We start from the raw sequence: 18,409 nt of genomic DNA, 5'->3' as shown, positions 1-18,409 counted from the left end.
CTGCAAGGGAGAATCAGATTATAAAAATAAGCTTTGAGCACCCTGACCCAACCAGCTGCATGAAGACTTGCAAATCTGGCTGACAGGCTCAGTAATCAATGAAGACAGCGTGCAGATGCTAACACCTCAGTGATCTGCCACACGCACAAAACCACTGCACTGTTTAGACCTATCTGGAGACAAAAGGACATGCCAAGCACGGTGACTCTACCCAATAGATCAATGACATCACCAGGCAGATTGCTCTTCCTTCCAAGGGGAAAAGGAAGGGGTGGAGAGAGGGAAGGAAGCAGTTCCATGAGAGGACAGTTCACTGGAAATTACTCTTCCCTGGCTTATATGAAAGTGGAGGGGAAAAGGTATTTTCTAATACCAGATCCTTTGCTGAGTGCTTTGGAGAGGCCCCAGTGACACCCTTTCTTTCCTTTTTTTTTTTCATGTCTGACCATCTATGTAAGAAAGCATTTACTAAAAGCATTTATCGTAGCCTGTTTGAAAGGAAACATCTAGGCAGTGTACATAGCGATTTAATTGGGTCTATCCCTGCCTTTCATGATCTAGTATAACACTGATAGGGATTTAAAAATAGCTTTCCTAACATCTTATTTTGATTCAGGTCGTTCTTAGTTCATTTATCAAAACAACGTCATATTTTCCTTTATTTTCAAAATCAGTTCTAAAATAAATTATATTGGGAATACTTATTCCAGTGGAGAGACTATATTTAGTTGTGTACTGTCACTTAGAAGCTGATAATAATAATGAATTATCCTACTTAATTATTTATACTCAACTTCAAAACAAGGGTGTATTAAAAGGCATATTCAGTGAAATAACAGGACAAGGGAATTAATTAATTTTTTGTGTGTAGTTGGGTGCCTTTTTTTTCTTTTATTAAGGTGTCATTGATATACACTCCTTTTTGGAGGGCTGCTCTGTTCTCCAGGTGTATATAGTCTGGCACAGCTTTTTTTCCTGTTGCTTTCTTAGGATTAGTTGTATTAACTATATTTTCTTATTATATGTTTTGGGAAGAGTTCTCTGTCTCACCTCTCACGTGGCCATCCTTAATCCCTTGGGAATTTATTAATTTAAATGAAATATAAAGACCAGGTAAGGTTGAATGGGCAGATACATAAGCCATATGGGCCTACATAGTAACTACAATTAGATGAAGTATTTGGTTTTAAATATTCTGGGTGCCTAAAGAAAAATAAAAGTATACTGTTAAATCTTTCTTATGAAAAGAAAAATAAAAGTATACTGTTAAATCTTTCTTATGACCCATAAAAAAAAATACCAATTCCTATGGGTAGGCAGAAGTTTTTTGGCACTTTGATAAAGGAATTTTTTATATTTCTCCTTTATTTCTCCATACTGAAGATGGAGTAGGCAGTGTCCTCAAAAACATCCTCAGAACCAATACAGTATGAGGCTTTCTAACATGTGTCTTACTTTATTCTTTGGTGAAAGCTGAGGAAATATCAGAATATAAATTAGGGAAAGCAATATTGCTAATAGCCAAAAATATATAGTCCAGTTTTCTTATAAGAGTAACTTTTAAAATTACATAGTAGTTTCATTACAGAAAAGTCCGAACATGCAAATAGAATTATAAGCTCAAAATCTTCTATAGTCTTACCATTTAAAGACTGCATTTAGTGAGTAATCTTCCAGAATATATTTTTACAAAAAAATATGAGATCATATTATATGTAAGACTTTTAACCTGTGTTCTTTTATTTAAAATTCTTATAATTATATTATGATCTACTTAAGCTATCCACTGTTATGGAGCATTTAGTTATTTATCATTTATTTGCTGATATATGTGGATAAATATTTACACACATTTCTGAATATTTCCTTCCAATGTATTTCCAGAGGTCGAATTGCTAGTTAAAGCCTATGTGTGTTCTAAGGTTTTGTAGATATTTGCAAAACTATTGTAGGCAGCAGTATTCAAGGGCTTATTTTCTCTAAACTCTGGGCTCATTTTTTTCCTTTTAAAATCCCTTGCCATGCCCTTGCTGATTTTTATTTTGCTGTGTTCATCCTTTTTGTCATTTATTAGCAAGAAGACTTTTTAAATTAGTGTCAGTTTTTGTTATATGTGGCAAATCAATTTCCTGTTTTGTCATTTGTACTTTAATTATGTTTATTGTATTTTGTGACTGTGCAGAACTTCTGTATATTTTTATGTAGTCTCATGTAGCAATCTTTGCCTTTATTATTTATAATTTCAAATTAGGTATTAAAAGGTCTTATCAATTACAGATTTTTAAGTTTTATAAACATTCTTTTACCTTACTTAAGTTTTCAATTTATCCTCATTTTGCCTCATTTTCCTCAAGCCCATTTACATGTGCATGGCTTGGTTAAGGATAGAGTACCTTTCTTCCATGTCTGTCGGCATTTATCCCAGTAACATTTGTTGAATGATTCATTTTCGCTATGCTTATTGAATTGCCTTCTTTAAAAAGTAATAATTAATAACTGCTAAAATGTATGTGTGTCTTGGCCGCTGTTCTTTTCCATGTGTATTTCTACCTTTTTCTATATCATTTCTTCACTCTTATAATTAATTATTCTAGCTTGTATGTTTTAATAAGTCACAAATGAATTAAATTTATAAGTTATTTGGTGATGATGGACATTGTTATACTATTGAATGAGTGTTATTATGGTATATCACCTCTCAGTAAACTTCTGCAATTTCCTTCCTAAAGGCTCTGCACAATTCTTATTAGCTTTAGCCTATATATTTTTTGTTATTGCTATTATAAATGAGATTTTTTTTCCTTTTCTGGATTCAGCTACTTTTGTTGACATTTTGGGAGAGTTAGTTTAACTTTCCTATTAACAATCTTAGACTTTTCCTATTAACCTTTCTGAACCCTGAGAGTTATTTATTAAGAGTCAATTAATCATCTCAGCTACCTAATGTCACCAATTGTGTACCAGCCAAGGGACAGTTACTGTCAAATCGTCAAGTGAGAAAGCTGTAATTCCCTGAAGGAACTCAAGATATTTGGCAAATGAATAAGGTGTTATTTGTGATATAATTCTATAATAGTAACTCAATGGATAGAGATATAATGAAATTCCTCACAGATTTCTTACATAGAATGTGCTTTAGCAAAATAATGACTTTAAACCTGAACTATAACATTCACTAATTATATGATATTGCTAAAATTAACACTATTAGACATGATATTGATAAAGTAATTAACACATAAGAAGTTGAGAAGTTGAAGTAGGAGGGGATATGTAGAATGCATCTGGTGAGGGAGGAAAAAATCCCTCAGCTAAGAAGATCTTTGTTTAGTTGTGAGGGAAGGAGTCATATTTTCTTGAATTGACTCTCTGACTGAAGCCTTCAAACCAACATGTCACTTCCCCTTATCATGGACTGACTTTGGAGGACACTCCTATAGGCAATCCTACCACAGACCCAGCATCCATTGTCCTGGGATCCCAGCCCATGGTCACATGGAAGATGGGAGTGTCCCAGGTATTGCAAAGGGAGCAACAGGGTCAGTGCAACCCGCCTCTCAACTGTGAAATGACAGTTGACACTGCATCTGTCTCCCTTTTGACCACCTCCTCAAATCCACTACCCCTGGTGCCTTTACCTAATGAAACTAGGTGCTGATGAGCAGAGGTACTGGTGAGCTCCCCTAGAAAAGGAAATGAGTCTCAAGCACGTGTATAGAAGTCCCTAAGTAAGGAAATGATGTTTAAGCTAATGTAGGATTTTAAGCATGAAACAGGACTATGATTTTTTACTGTGGATATTTAGGCTATCACAATAACTGGAGGATGCTGCTGGTATCTAGTGAGTGGGGTCAGTATGACAGATATTATGCAGTGTTTGGGCCAGTCCATGCAATGAAGAATTCTCCTGTGTTCCATCTGACCTCCTCATGTCCTGCTTGGCTTTATCCAGAATATACAGCTCATCATCAAAGAATACCATACTTACTTTTTCATCTACCATGACAGTCTATAATTGGTTTTGGTCTTTTGTCCCTGTTCCCACTAGGGCATTTGACACTTTCTCTTAGTCTATGCAGGTAAGTCCAGTCTATTAATTCTTATGCTAATAAAGGTTTTGTTCTTGTGTCCATCCCTGCCTCTATTCTTTGATTTTTCTGTTCATCTTCTACAGAATAGTCACTGCCTCTGAAATCCAAACTCATTCCTTATCAGTGGAATTATCTGACTATGGCATAATGTCTTCTAGTATAGTCTTAAGCTTTAATATATGGAAATAAATATTATTTTTATTTTAAAAATAAAAAAATAAAGTAAGCATAATATTTAGAGCAGGACTTTTCAGACTTCTGTAATTTTCATATTGTCTTTACAATTTTTACTGTATCTACATACTACCTGAATCCTTTTTAACTTAAGGATTTTCTTCATGTCAGCACACTTTTTTTTCTTATTTTAGTCTCATCCTTAACAATGTATTTGTGAATTTATGTATTTGTTGCTCCAGTTTAAATGTTTCTTCTAATATATATTAAAATAAATAGGAAACTGAACATTTTAAACATTTTCACTGAATTTCCCCAAAATTATTTTACCATAATGCTAGTGCTTTGAAAACCAACTCTTGAAAAACACTGATTTATACTTACAGAGATTAATCTCCAAAAAGAACTAAAAACAGGAACACTTAAAATATTCCCTGGGGATTGGGAGTGGAGCTTGAAATAGAAAGGAGTGGAATAGTCATTGTTGTTTTGTACCTTATTTTGAAGTGTAACTTTACATAAAAAAGAATAACACTATGAGAAGTAAATCTCATTTTCCATTAGAAAATGGGACTTCCAAAACTTGATTTTAACTTTGAATAGTTCGCTAGTAAAGGATTTGAAAATAACATTCAAATTTATTTTCAGAGGCTACATAGATAAATACCCATCAGTTTTCAGTGAGATATTCCTTTTTGGCCCTTCTTTTCCACTATGCAGAGCTCCTGTTGAACTAAATCCCTTAGAGCAACCAGTTACTAGTCAACTGTGTAGGCACCATGGTGAGAACCTTCTGGTTCTGAGACATATATTACTGGTATTTCTTTAAGTCACACTAGTCACAGTCTATTAAATACAAGCTGTAACAGCAAACCAAGTTTTCTCTAACTTGTGTTGTTCTCCTCACAGATGAGCATTTCTGGGTGCCTCACATGGGTACAAATGAGTTTCATCAGGAGAGAGAGGGTTCTGTGCAAGTCTTATTTTCTTGTCCCTCTTGCAGGGGTTCAAAGTAAGCATTGCCCTTGAAGCCTAAAGATAGTTTTCAAACAGTTTGTGAGTTTTTATTGATACACAACAAAGTGAACTTAACCATCAAATATATTAGCCCTTCTCTATTCCTGTGTAAGGGAAGGATCTCAGATCTCCTTGACACAGCATCCTAACTCAACTTTACTCTTGCTATTGTCCAACAATACAATGAAAGCATTTTAGATTATACACCCTTGAAAGATAGTAAAGTCAGCAGATTTAAGGGTAAGAGTAAGGTGAGGCTAATTTATAAACTCTAAAGGTCATTTCACAAGACATTATGAAATTAAACATGATGTTAAGAAATGAAGGCTTAACATCAGCTGGTAAAGATTGTTCTGTTAGAAAATTCCCTTTTACCCAAGTGCCCAGTACCTGGGACTCTGATTCCCAAACTTGTTTGTTCCTTGCAAATGGTCCTTTATTTCAACACAGAACTCAAAGGAATTGTGGGAAAATAAGCTTTCATTATAATAAGAAATAATTTTAAGTGGGTAAGCAAGGCCTTTAAGAATCTGGAATGAGATGGCTGGACACATATATCCTAACCTTTTAAATCTGAACACAATACCACTGGGTCTGCCTAAGTGACTGTGCCCTATATTTGTAATACTCTTGTCATATTCTCCTCATATAAGTAAGACTGTCAGGCCTGAATTTATGCTATCACAGTACTTATATTATAACTTGATGATTACCTCTTTACTAGATAGGATTGAATATAGGTACAATGCCTATTTCAGTTTTATCTCTTGCTCTTAGAAGAATGCTTATAACTATTACCAACAAATATTTGCTTAATTATAGTTTAAATATAAAATTACCAACATTTAAGCATAAAGTGGAAATCAAAATTCCATCATCACACTGTTGATACTGCCTGTAGTTCAAAATTGTCCTATGTATGTGGTCATCCTTATTTTATTGTTTATTATACAATACTATGAGACTTATGGTAATATACCCTGTAATAAGGTGAATTATGTTTTTATATAGTTGGTGATTGACTCCTACACTCAGCCAAATCAAGACAACTAGAATTCCTTTATCCTAACAATCATATACTTTTTTTAATGATAATATCACATACAGATACTGCCATTTCTACTGGTACTACCATCACATGTATCATCTCGATAGACTTTAGAATCTTTCCACAATGTTCAGGTTTTTGTTTTGTTTTCTAGCATATCAACAATATTAAATACTGATTGTATCAAGTAAATTATAATATGTATTATAAGAAGCATCTGCACTCTCAAAGGCAGGCAGAAAAGGGGATAACGGTGGTTTTCATCACCTTTTACTCTTAGCCCTATATCTTGGTCTGCCTTCATATTTTTCTGAGTACTTCTTCCAGGTTATTTTGAAAAATGTTGTGTTAAATATTTTATTCATTGCCAAATCCTGTATTTCCAAATTCAAATGCCACTAGAATGGCGCAATACAGTTCTCTAGGAAGAACAACATCCTTGGTTAAATTTTTTTCAGTTTATAACAGAATAAGATAAGATCTAATATATTTAAACAAATTCAGATAAGCTTAGAACAGAAAAGAATTTAAGACCATCTTACCCAGTGGTTATCAAATCTGACACTTCATTAGAATCACCAAAAAAACTTGTAGAAAGCACAGACCCCTAGGTCACACCTTCAGCAGTTCTACTTTAATATCTGGGCAATGCCCTCAAATTTGACTTTTTAACAAGTATCCTAGGTGATTCTGGTGCATAGCCAGGATGCAACAGGCATTTTGGAATCAGGTTTAATTACATTTAATTCATTTCTGTATTACTAGCTAGACCAGCAAAATGCCAGACACATAGCAGGTGCAAAATAAATGTTTACAGGTAATAGAGCAGAAAATGAGTACAGTAAGTTCAATGACTTGTGAGAACTCCCACAGTTAAGAGATGTTAGAACCCAGTTCTTATTTGGCCCAATGATATTGAGACAAGGGTTTCTGGATCTTCTCTCCTCAAATAAAGTATAGTAAATAAAATCTTACTAAATTGTCTCTCATAAGATTATGTCATGGACACAGGTGTTTGTGTTCAAGGTAATATTGTAGATACAACTCCCATTGCATTTTGTACATTTTGATAAATTTCACTGGTTATAATTTTTTATGAGAAAATTGAGCTTTGATACGTCAATGGTATTATGCTAATAGCAGGAAAATTTAATATGGTAACTATTCAATTTTCTCCAGATTGGTCTATGGAATTAATATAATTCCAATAGAAATTCTAACAGACTGCTCTGTGAAACTAGAGAGATGATTTTCAATTTTATTTGTAAGATCAAAGGTAAAAACAAAGTGCCCCTAGAAGGAACAATTTGGGATTCCTTGTGTTTTGAAATATCCAGAATTATTGTATGGTTTTGGTAACTTAGCAGCATTGATGTGTGTGTGTGTGTGTGTGTGTGTGTGTGTGTGTGTGCGCGTGTGCGTGTAAAATACATCAATGAAGAGTTAGTGCAATAATGGACACATATGTATGAAATATTTAATTGAACATAGTGAATATACAATAATATATTGGCTTCAGATGAAGAACACAGTGATTCATCAATTATACACATTACCAAATGCTCACTATAAATGCAGTTAATATCCATCACCATACAAAGCTATTACAATATTATGAGCTATATTCCCTATGCTGTACTTCAGTCCCTACAACTAAATGATTTTTTAATTTGAAGTTTGTACCTCTTTATTCCCTTTACCTATTTCACTCCACTCATGGTAACCAAATGTCCCTTCACTGTGTTTATGAGTCTTTTTCTGTTTTGTTCATTTGTTTTGTTTTCAGGTTCCACATGTAAGTGAATCCACATGGTATTATTCTTACTCTGACCAACTTATTTCACTCGGCATAACACCCCGTAGGTCCCTCCATGTTGTTGCAAATGGCAGGATTCCTTTCTTTTTTATGGCTGAAAAATATTGCATTGTATATATGTACCACATCTTTATCCATTCATCTATTCATGGGCATTCAGTTGATTCCATATCTTGAATGTCCTAAATAATACTGTAGTGAACACAGGGGTGCACTGTATCTTTTCAAATGACTGATTTTGTTTTCTTTGCATAGATTCTCATGTGTGTAATTCCCAGAAGTAGAAAAAAATGGAAAATCATATGGTATTTCTATTTTTAGTTTTCTGAGAAACCTCCAGACTGCTTTCCATAGTGGCTGCAACAGTTTGCACTTCCACCAGCAGAGTACAAGGGTTCCCTTTTCTCCTTGTCAACATTTGTTATTTCTTATCTTGTTGATACTAGCCATTCTAATTGGTGTGAGGTGATATCTCATTGCAGTTTTGATTTGCATTTCCCTGATGATTAGTGATGTTGACAATCTTTTCATGTGTCTGTTGGCCATATGTATATCTTCTTTGGAAAAATGTCTATTCAGGTCCTCTACCCATTTTTTAATCAGATTATTTCGTTTTTTTGATGTTGAGTTGTATGAGTTCTTTATTTATTTTGGATATTAGCCCCTTATTAGATACATCATTTACAAATATATTCTCCCATAGAGTAGATTGCCTTTTTGTTCTGTTGATGGTTTTCTTCGCAGTGAAGAAGTTTTTAAAAGTTTGAAATAATCCCACTTGTTTATTTTTGCTTTTATTTCCCTTTCCTGGGGAGACATATCTAGAAAAAAAGATCTAATGTCTACAACACTGGAGTTTACTGCCTTTGTTTTCTTCTAGGACTAGAAGTTTCAGGTCTTATATTTAGCTCTTTAATCCCTTTTGAGTTTATTTTTACATATGGTGTAAGATAATGATTCAGTTTGATCCTTTTGCATGTAGCTATTCAGTTTTCCCAACACTATTTATTTTATTGAAGAGACTTCTTTTCCCCATTATACATTCTTGCCTCCTTGGTCATATATATTAATTTACCATATAGGCATGAGTTTATTCCTGGTCTCTCTATTCTGTTCCATTGGTCTATGTATCTATTTGTTCCTGTGCCACTTAACTTACTGTTTTGATTACTGTGGCTTTGTAGTACAGTCTGAAATCAGGGAGTGTGATACCTCCACCTTTGTTCTTTCTCAAGATTGCTTTGCTATTTGGGGTCTTCTGTGGTTCCATACAAATTTTAGGATTATTTGCTCTAGTTCAGTGAAAAGTCCATTGTTATTTGCACAGGGATTGCATTGGATCTGTAGATTTCTTTAGGTTGTATGACCATTTTAACCATATTAATACTTTGTATCCATGAGCATGGAGCAACTTTCCATTTATTTGTGTTATCTTCAATTTCTTTCATCAATGTTGTATATTTTTCAGAGTACAGGTCCTTCACCTCATTGGTTAAATTTATTCCTAGGTATTTTATTCTTTTTGATGTAATTGTAAATGAGGGTATCTTCATAATTTATTTTTCAGCTTGTCATTTGTATATAGAAATCCAACATATTTCTGTACATTGATTTTCTATCCTGCAATTTTGCTGAACCCGTTTATTCAAAGAGATTTTTGGTGGAGTCTTTAGAGTACATATAGTATTTTGTCATCTGCAAGTAGTGAAAGTTTTACTTCTTCCTTACCAATTTAGATGCCTTCTATTCCTTTTTCTTGTCTGATTGCTGTGGCTAGGACTTCTAGGACTTGGTTAAATAAAGATAGTGAGAGTGGGCAGCCTTGTCTAGTTCCTGGTCTCAGAGGGAAATCTTTGAGCTCTGCCATTGAGTATGATGTTAGCTGTGGGTTTGTCATATATGGCCTTTATTATGTTGAGATATGTGCTCTATATACACACCTTGTGAAGTTTTATCCTGAATGGCTGTTGAATTTTGTCAATGCCTTTTCAGTTTCTGTTGAGATGATCACATTTTTTATCTTCCTTTTTTCATTGTTGTGTATCATGTTGATTCATTTGAGGATACTGAGCCTTCCTTGCATCCCTGGGAGAAATCCTTATTGATCATGGTGAATGATCCTTTTGATGTATTTATTCATTCAGTTTGCTAATATTTTATTAGGAATTTTTGCATTGTTAGGGATATTGGTCTTTTTTTTTCTTTTTTTCTTGGTAGTGTCCTTATCTGGTTTTGGTACCAGGCAATGCTGGCCTCACAGGACAAATTTGTAATCTTGCTTTACTTTTCAGTTTTTTAGAATAGTTTGAATAGGAGTGATATCAACTCCTTTTACATGTTTTGTAGAATTCACCTTTGAAGCCAACTGATCCTGGACTTTTGTTCATTGGGAGGTTTTGGTTACCAGTCAATTTCATTATTAGTGATTAGTCTATTCAAGTTCTCTATTTCTTCCTGGTTCAGTTTTTCAAGATTGTGTGGATCTAGGAACTTAGCCATTTCTTCAAAGTTGTCCAATTTGTTGGTATATAATTTTCCATAATACTAATATCATTTGTATTTCTGTGGTATTGGTTTGGTGATAACTTCTCTTTCATTTCTGGTTTATTTGAGTCCTCTTTTTCTTGAGTCTAGCTAAAGTTTTATCAATTTTGTTTTTTTCCTTCAAAGAAACAGCTCTATTTTAAAAATTGATCTTTTGTGAGATTTTTAGTCTCTATTTCATTTATTTCTGCTCTTCTGGTATTATTCTTACTCTGACCAACTTATTTCACTCAGCATAACACCCTCTAAGTCCCTCCATGTTGTTGGAAATGGCAAGATTTCTTTTTTTTTTATGGCTGAAAAATATTGCATTGTATATATGTACCACATCTTTATCCATTCTTCATTATTACCTTTCTTCTATTAACTTTGGGCTTTGTTCTTTTTCTATTTCCCTTAGGTGTAAAGTTAGATTGTTTATTAGAGAAATTTCTTGCTTCTTTAGGTAGGCCTGTATTGTTTTAAACTTCCTTCTAAGGGCAGCTTTTCCTACATTCCAAAGATTTTTGAATTGTTGCATTTCTATTTTCATTATTCTCCCAGGTTTTTTTCTTCTTCTTCTTTAACTTCTCTGATGACCCATTGGTTATTCAGTAGCATGCTGTTTAGCATCTGCATGTTTATTATGCTTTTTCAATTTTTTTCATTGTAATTGATTCCTAGTTTCATACCATTCTGGTTGGAAAAGATGCATATGATTTCAATCTTCTCAAATTAATTGAGACTACTCTGTGGCCTAACATGATCTGTTCTGGAGAATGCTCCATGTACACTTGAAAAGAATGTGTATTCTACTGTTTTGGGATATATATATATATATATACCTTTTAATTCCATGTGACCTAATGTGTCATTCAAATCCAGTTTCCCTGTTGATTTTCTGTCTGGATGATCTATCCATTGATGTAAGTGGGATGTTAAAAGTCTCCTTACTATTACTATATTATTGTCAGTCTCTCCCCACATCTGTTAGTATGTGTTTCATATATTAGGATGCTCCTCTGTCGAGTGTGTAGTTGCAATTGTTATACCTTCTTGATGGATTGTGCCATTAATCATTATACTATTCTCTTGTCTCATTAAATTGTTTGTTTTAAAGTCTATGTTGTCTGATATAAGTTGCTTCTCCAGCTTTTTTTCATTTCGTATTCCTATGGAATACCTCTTTCTGTCCTTTCAGTTTCAGTCTGTGTGTCTTCAGGTCTTAAGTGAATCTCCTGTAGAAAGCAGATGGATGGATCTTATTCCTTTATGCATTCCATTATTGTATGTCTTTTTGTTGAAGTATTTAGTCCATTTATATTTAAAGTAATTATTGATAGGTATGTAGTTATTACCATTTTGTTAAATGTTTCCTGGTTGTTTTTGTTGTTGTTCTCTGGTCTTTTCTCCCTTTCTTACTCTCCCCTCATTATGACTTCTTTGTTATGTTTGGATTCCCTTCTATTTGTTTTTGTGTGTGTGTGCATGTGTGTATCCATTATAAATTTTTGGCTTGTGGTTACCACCAGGTACTTAAGTAACATCCTACATATATAACAACCTATAATGTTGATGGTCACTTAAGTTCAAGTGCAGTCTAAAAACACTACATTTTTTCCTCCCCTGCCTCCATTTTTGTGCTTTTATACCTGCTGCCTTTTATACCTTTTTATTTAGTGATTACATTAGCTAATTTTTAGATGTAATTGATTTTACTACTTTTGTCTTTTTGACCTTCTACTTTTAAGTGATCTACAATCTCTGGTATATGTTTGTTCTTACCAGTGAAATTTTCCCTTTCCATATTAAACACATAAAGGATAAAAAAATCACTAGCCATAACAAACCCAGCATAAATAATGTAAAATGAATATAATTTTCATTATGCATAATATATAATGAAAATAATTTTTATCTAACTTATATGCTTGAATTACCAAGTCTTGGGTTTGGAAAGGGGAAGGGAGTGAAAGGTAGTTGCAGGTTTAATACATAACCTAACTTGCCCAGAGTAGTCTGTTTTTGGTATTGTTCTTTTTGTGTCATTAAATGTAAACGTAAAAGTATTTTCTCTGTGAATTTCTTAGGTAAGAATCAATCCAAGAAAGTTACTAGGAAAAATTAGAGAATATTTGATGTAACTGTCTTGAGTAGAAGCTCAAAGCCTGAAATAGGATGAAAACTGAGGAAATACTACTGGGGAATAATTGCAGGATGAAAGTAAGATGGAATCATTGATGGAGAGAGTAGTTTATTTCTTGAGTTATTAACTAACTCTTTCACTGGCTTCTCTGAGAAGATCTTCTCCATTAAACAGTTCCACTCAGATTATGCCTTGTTTTCCATGGCTCATATATAGAGACTTTCTAATATTTAAAGTGAATATCATTATCATATGTGTTCTCTGATTGGTCTTCATTTATTTCAGATTAATGTTTTCTTTTTCTTTTACTCAATAACAAATTTCTGAAAGGTTGAGAATTTATTTCCACATTTTTTTAAACTTCCTCAAATCAGCAGCATTAGACTAAGTAAATGTTCAAATCACATATAGAATGAAAGAAAGAGATTATGAAGTAAAATGTTTTAAAAGGAGTTTTCCTTTTCATTATCACCCCTGAGCCATAATTATACTCTAGCTGTGCTGTTGCTATACCATTCACACATTTTTTCCTTTTTTTACCTGCCTGTTTATTTCCATCTTTTAGTCTGCAGTCTTTCTGGGGACAGAGTCTATGTCTTATTTATCACTGAATCCTCCATACTTGTTATAGTGTCTGACATAGGAGCTACTTAGTGGATATATGTTCTGTATGCAGGCATATCCAAATTGGATCAAATGTGAACGTGGGGGAGGTATATTTGCTCAAGTTTAAAAAAAATTGTCTTCCATCTTAAAGAGATCTGAATTTATTATCAAAACACTACAACAATAATTTTTCATGTTCTTGCCATTTTATTCAATGTTTAAAAATACTTTTTTGCTTTACTCTAGAACTGAACAATGCCACAAAAACATTCTTTACTAAGGAATATTTGAAAATAAAACAAAGCTTTCAAAAATCCAGCTCTGCAAAATGGCCCCTACCAAGCTGTAGAAAAGCATTCCATCTTTTTGGAGGTAAGGAAACTAATGCAGAAAAATTTTTTGATAACTTTGTCTATAGTTGTTTTTTAAAGCATTTTTCTTTGTCCCTTAGAAATGTTAACTGAAACGTATTTCTGCATGTATAAATTTTAAGTAAAGATTTTGCTAAGTGTACCTTTGCTGAAAGCTACGGTTGTATATAAGAAGGAAATGGAGACGACTGTACAGTAAGTGCAAAATTTGAAATGAATGAATAAATTTACTTTGCCATATTAATGTTTAATATGTAAATAATGAAATTCATCTCAAAAGTAACAGATTTGACAAAAGCTGTATTTGACAAAAGCACTGGTATTCTTTATAAAGATTGTGACTAACTCATTATCATCAACCAAGTTTATTTAGTTTTAATATACCACAGTTGTCCCTCAAGTTTAGAACAAGTAGAAAGTGTCAAAGATGGTGTAGAGAGTGTCTCAGAGGTGTATAATGGATGAGGAGTATCAACTTCTGGGTTTAGGTCTAACTTATTGTATGACCTCAGGGATGTCATTGAAACCTCTTTTTTTATTTCTGTTTCTGACTTGTAAAATGGGAATCATTTTCTCTCCCCATCTAATTAATACAGCTGTTGTAAGGATCAAGTGAGCCAATGTGAAAGCAAATTCTAATTTATAACTAATTACACTGTTTAGACATAAGGAATTATCAAGATAAGGGCAAGATTTTCTCTAATTCCCTTTTCACCTTTAGGAATTTGTTACTGTATAATGATGATCATACAATATGAAATAAAATATAATGACATTTTTTATAAGACCATGGTCTGTTAGAGCATGAACTACTGTGCAGTTTTAGTATTTAGCCCTTATGAATATTACGAATGTGGATGGAAAAGTTCAGATATGGGAACTATGATCTTGAGGAACAGGAGAGACTTCTACTTAAGACTGATAAGATCAGTACAGCAATGACGTAGACCAAAAGGAGATAGAAACAGAGCCTGTATGCTTGAGGCTAAAAATAAATTGATTACAAAATCCCTGGGGTTTGAAGAAAATAGTGTAGGGACAAATATAACTTTATAAACAGTAGTTTGAATGAAGGAAGTAATTTAAGGACATTATATAAGCACATACTATTTTATAAAGTGTTAAGTAACTATGGAAACTCATTTTCCACAGATTTGATATGGATACATTTTAAATATATTACATTTCACCCAAAATATAATATGAAATCAAATATAAGACAGTCTAACTTAAAGGACCTACACCAAAGAAGAGGAAATTCATAATATGAAATATGTGCTTTAAAAGATTCCTTTGTATCCTACCTTCTACCCTCTACCCAGTTTTTTAAAAGAATGAAGTACATTTCTGATAACCCCATAATTTCCTTCATCTTTTTTTATTCTGGGGTACTGAAACTATAATTTAAATATTTCATTCTTTGTGATTTCATCTTATTTGTCCTCCCCATATGAATTAGAAAGAACTTAAGCTTTTTATAAGTTTTTATTAAAAAAAGAGGTTCAAAGTAATTGTATTCTACAATCTAACTAAAGAAATATATTACCAGGAGGAGCTGAGCTCAGCTGAGCTGAGCAGGAGCTGAGCTGTCAGGCTCTGCCAAGCTGAGAGTTAAGTCTTTAATCACTTGGTGCAATGGTGTAAGCAAAGCAAGAGTCTAAATCAGAGGAAAAGGCAACTCCCCTCATTCCACTTACCCCCACACTGGTCCAGGGTCAGGTGGGCCAGCAGAGTTGTAGGTGTCATCTCATGTTCAAGGGAGCCCAAACAGAAGGTGCAGGCAGTTTTATGAGTTTTATTGGCCCTAAGGGGTGTGTGTCTGTGTTTGTGTGTGTGTTTGGCAGGGTGGAGGCAGCAAATGGCTAAGAGTGGGTCTTTGCTCACTGAGGAAGTCTCAGCAGAGGTGACTGAAGAAGCCCTCTGCCCAAGGCCTCAGGTAAAGGACTTAGGATGCAGGGCTGGGACTCGAAGTGTAAATATGTGAAGGGGCATCACTGGCCAGGGCACCTGACACCTTGATGGCAACTCCTTCAGAGACTGCAGTGTGCTGGCTGCATGCCCAGTCTGGTGTGGGGAGGCAGCTTCTCCTACAAAGGCCTGCCAAGTAAAGCCCTGTAACCACTATGGTCAGGCCCAAAAAACTACAAATAGAACTTTAATCACAAATGAGACTCAATTACCAGTATTACTGAAGCACCTTCTGTGTATCTTCATTTGCTTCCAGTTTCCCTGATTTTGTATTTATTATTTCTTTATACAAATATACATGTGTATATTTAGTCAATGTTTGTTTTGAACTTACAGTATACTATTCTACATTTGTTTTGTCACTCAGCATTGTTTCTTCAATTCATCCATTTTAGTAAATGTAGCAACATTAATTCATTTTTACTGCTATACTATAATCCACTGGTTCACTATGTGAATGTGGTACAATTTATCCATTCTCTGTTGATGAACAATTGAGTTATGCAGGTTTTTGTTATTATAACCATGCAGCTATAAACACTCATTTCATTGGATCATAAGAGTTCCTGTGGAGTAAGTGCCAATAGAAAACTGCTAGATCATAAGAAAAACTCACTTTTTACTTGATTACCTAAACCAAACCATTTTCCTTAGAGACTATACTGATTTATCACCATCTTTCTCTATCACATTTGGGATTTTCAGCCCTTTAGATGTGCCAGTCTGATAGATATAAAATGTTATTTCATTGGGGTTTTATTTGCAATTTCTCTAATTACTAATAGGGATTAGACATATCTTTATATATGTATTTCCACTGAGTTTCTTCATCTGTGAAATTCCTTTATGAATTGAATCCATTTTTTATTGATTATACTTTTCTTGTTGATTTTTTTTTCTTTAGGATCATTAATGTACAATTACATGAGCAACATTATGATTACTAGACTCCTCCCATTATAAAGTCCCCACCACATTCCCCATTACAGTCACTGTCCATCAGCATAGTAAGATGCTGTAGAATTACTACGTCTCTTCTCTGTGTTATACTGCCTTCTCCTTGCCCCTCCACCCCCTACATTATCTGTGCTAAACATAATGCCCCTTTTTCCTCTTAATCCCTCCCTTCCCATGCATCCTCCCAAGACCCTTTCCCTTTGGTAACTGTTAGTCCATTCTTGGATCTGTGAGTCTGCTGCTGTTTTGCTCCTTCAGTTTTTCCTTTGTTCTTATACTCCACAGATGAGTGAAATCATTTGATACTTGTCTTTCTCCGCCTGGCTTATTTCACTGAGCATAATACCCTCTAGCTCCATCCATGTTGTTACAAAATGTTTTCTTCTTATGGCTGAATAATATTCCATTGTGTGTATGTACCACCTCTTCATTATCCATTCATCTACTGATGGACAGTTAGGTTGCTTCTGTATCTTGGCTATTGTAAATAGTGCTGTGATAAACATAGGAGTGCACATGTCTTATTCAAACTGGGCTCCTGCCTTCTTAGGGTAAATTCCTAGGACTGAAATTCCTGGGTCAAATGGTACTTCTATTTTTAGTTTTTTGAGGAACCTCCATACTGCTTTCCACAATAGTTGAACTAATTTACATTCCCACCAGAGTTCAGGAGGGTTCCCTTTTCTCCACATCCTCGCCAACATTTGTTGTTGTTTGTCTTGGATGGTGGTGATCCTTACAGCATAAGGTGATACCTCATTGTGGTTTTAATTTGCATTTCTCTGATGATTAGCAATGTGGAGCATCTTTTCATGTGCCTGTTGGCCACCTGAATTTCTTCTTTGGAGAAGTGTCTGTTCAGATCCTCTGCCCATTTGTTGATTGGATTATTTGCTTTTTGTTTTTGAGGTTCATGATCTCTTTATATATTTTGGATGTGATCCCTTTATCATATATGTAATTTATGAATATATTCTCTCATACTGGATGCCTTTTTGTTCTATTGATGGTGTCCTTTGCTGTAGAGAAGCTTTTCAGCTTGACATAGTCCCACTTGTTCATTTTTGCTTTTGTTTCCCTTGCCCGGGGAGTTATGTTCAAGAGGAAGTTGCTCATGTTTATGTCCAAGAGATTTTTGCCTATGTTTTTTCCTAAGAGTTTGATGGTTTCATGACTTAGATTCAGGTCTTTGATCCATTTTGAGTTTACTTTTGTGTATGGGGTTAGACAATAATCCAGTGTCATTCTCTTACATGTAGCTGTCCAGTTTTGCCAACACCAGCTGTTGAAGAGGCTGTCATTTCCCCATTGTATATCCATGGCTCTTTTATCATATATTAATTGACGTTATATGTTTGGGTTAATGTCTGGACTCTCTATTCTGTTCCACTGGTCTGTGGGTCTGTTCTTGTGCCAGTACCAAATTGTCTTGCTTACTGTGGCTTTGTAGTAGTGCTTGAAGTTGGGAAGCAAGATCCCCCCTGCTTTATTCTTCCTTCTCAGGATTGCTTTGGCCATTTGTGGTCTTTTGTGGTTCCATATGGATTTTAGAACTATTTGTTCCAGTTTGTTGAAGGATTCTGTTGGTATTTTGATAGGGATTACATTGAATCTGTAGATTACTTTAGGCAGGATGACCATTTTGACAATATTAATTCTTCCTACCCAAGAGCATGGGATGAATTTCCATTT

General features: G+C 34.2%; 1 protein-coding gene across 6 annotated transcripts in view; it reads left to right on the top strand.

Moving 5' to 3' along the window:
* The window catches only part of RNF180 (ring finger protein 180), a 184,256-nt gene that overhangs the window by 125,713 nt on the left and 40,134 nt on the right, over positions 1–18,409 (top strand). For all 6 annotated transcript variants that reach the window (XM_073235796.1, XM_073235784.1, XM_073235777.1 and 3 more), the window contains one exon: positions 13,668–13,793. In XM_073235796.1, coding sequence (XP_073091897.1) covers positions 13,668–13,793 — 126 coding nt within the window. The remainder of the gene's footprint in view (positions 1–13,667; positions 13,794–18,409) is intronic.

The sequence above is a fragment of the Manis javanica genome, chromosome 1 (assembly GCF_040802235.1).
Source record: "Manis javanica isolate MJ-LG chromosome 1, MJ_LKY, whole genome shotgun sequence".
Lineage (NCBI taxonomy): Eukaryota > Metazoa > Chordata > Mammalia > Pholidota > Manidae > Manis > Manis javanica.
Note: the sequence above shows the minus strand (reverse complement) of the source record. Positions and strands in the feature narration are given on the sequence as shown.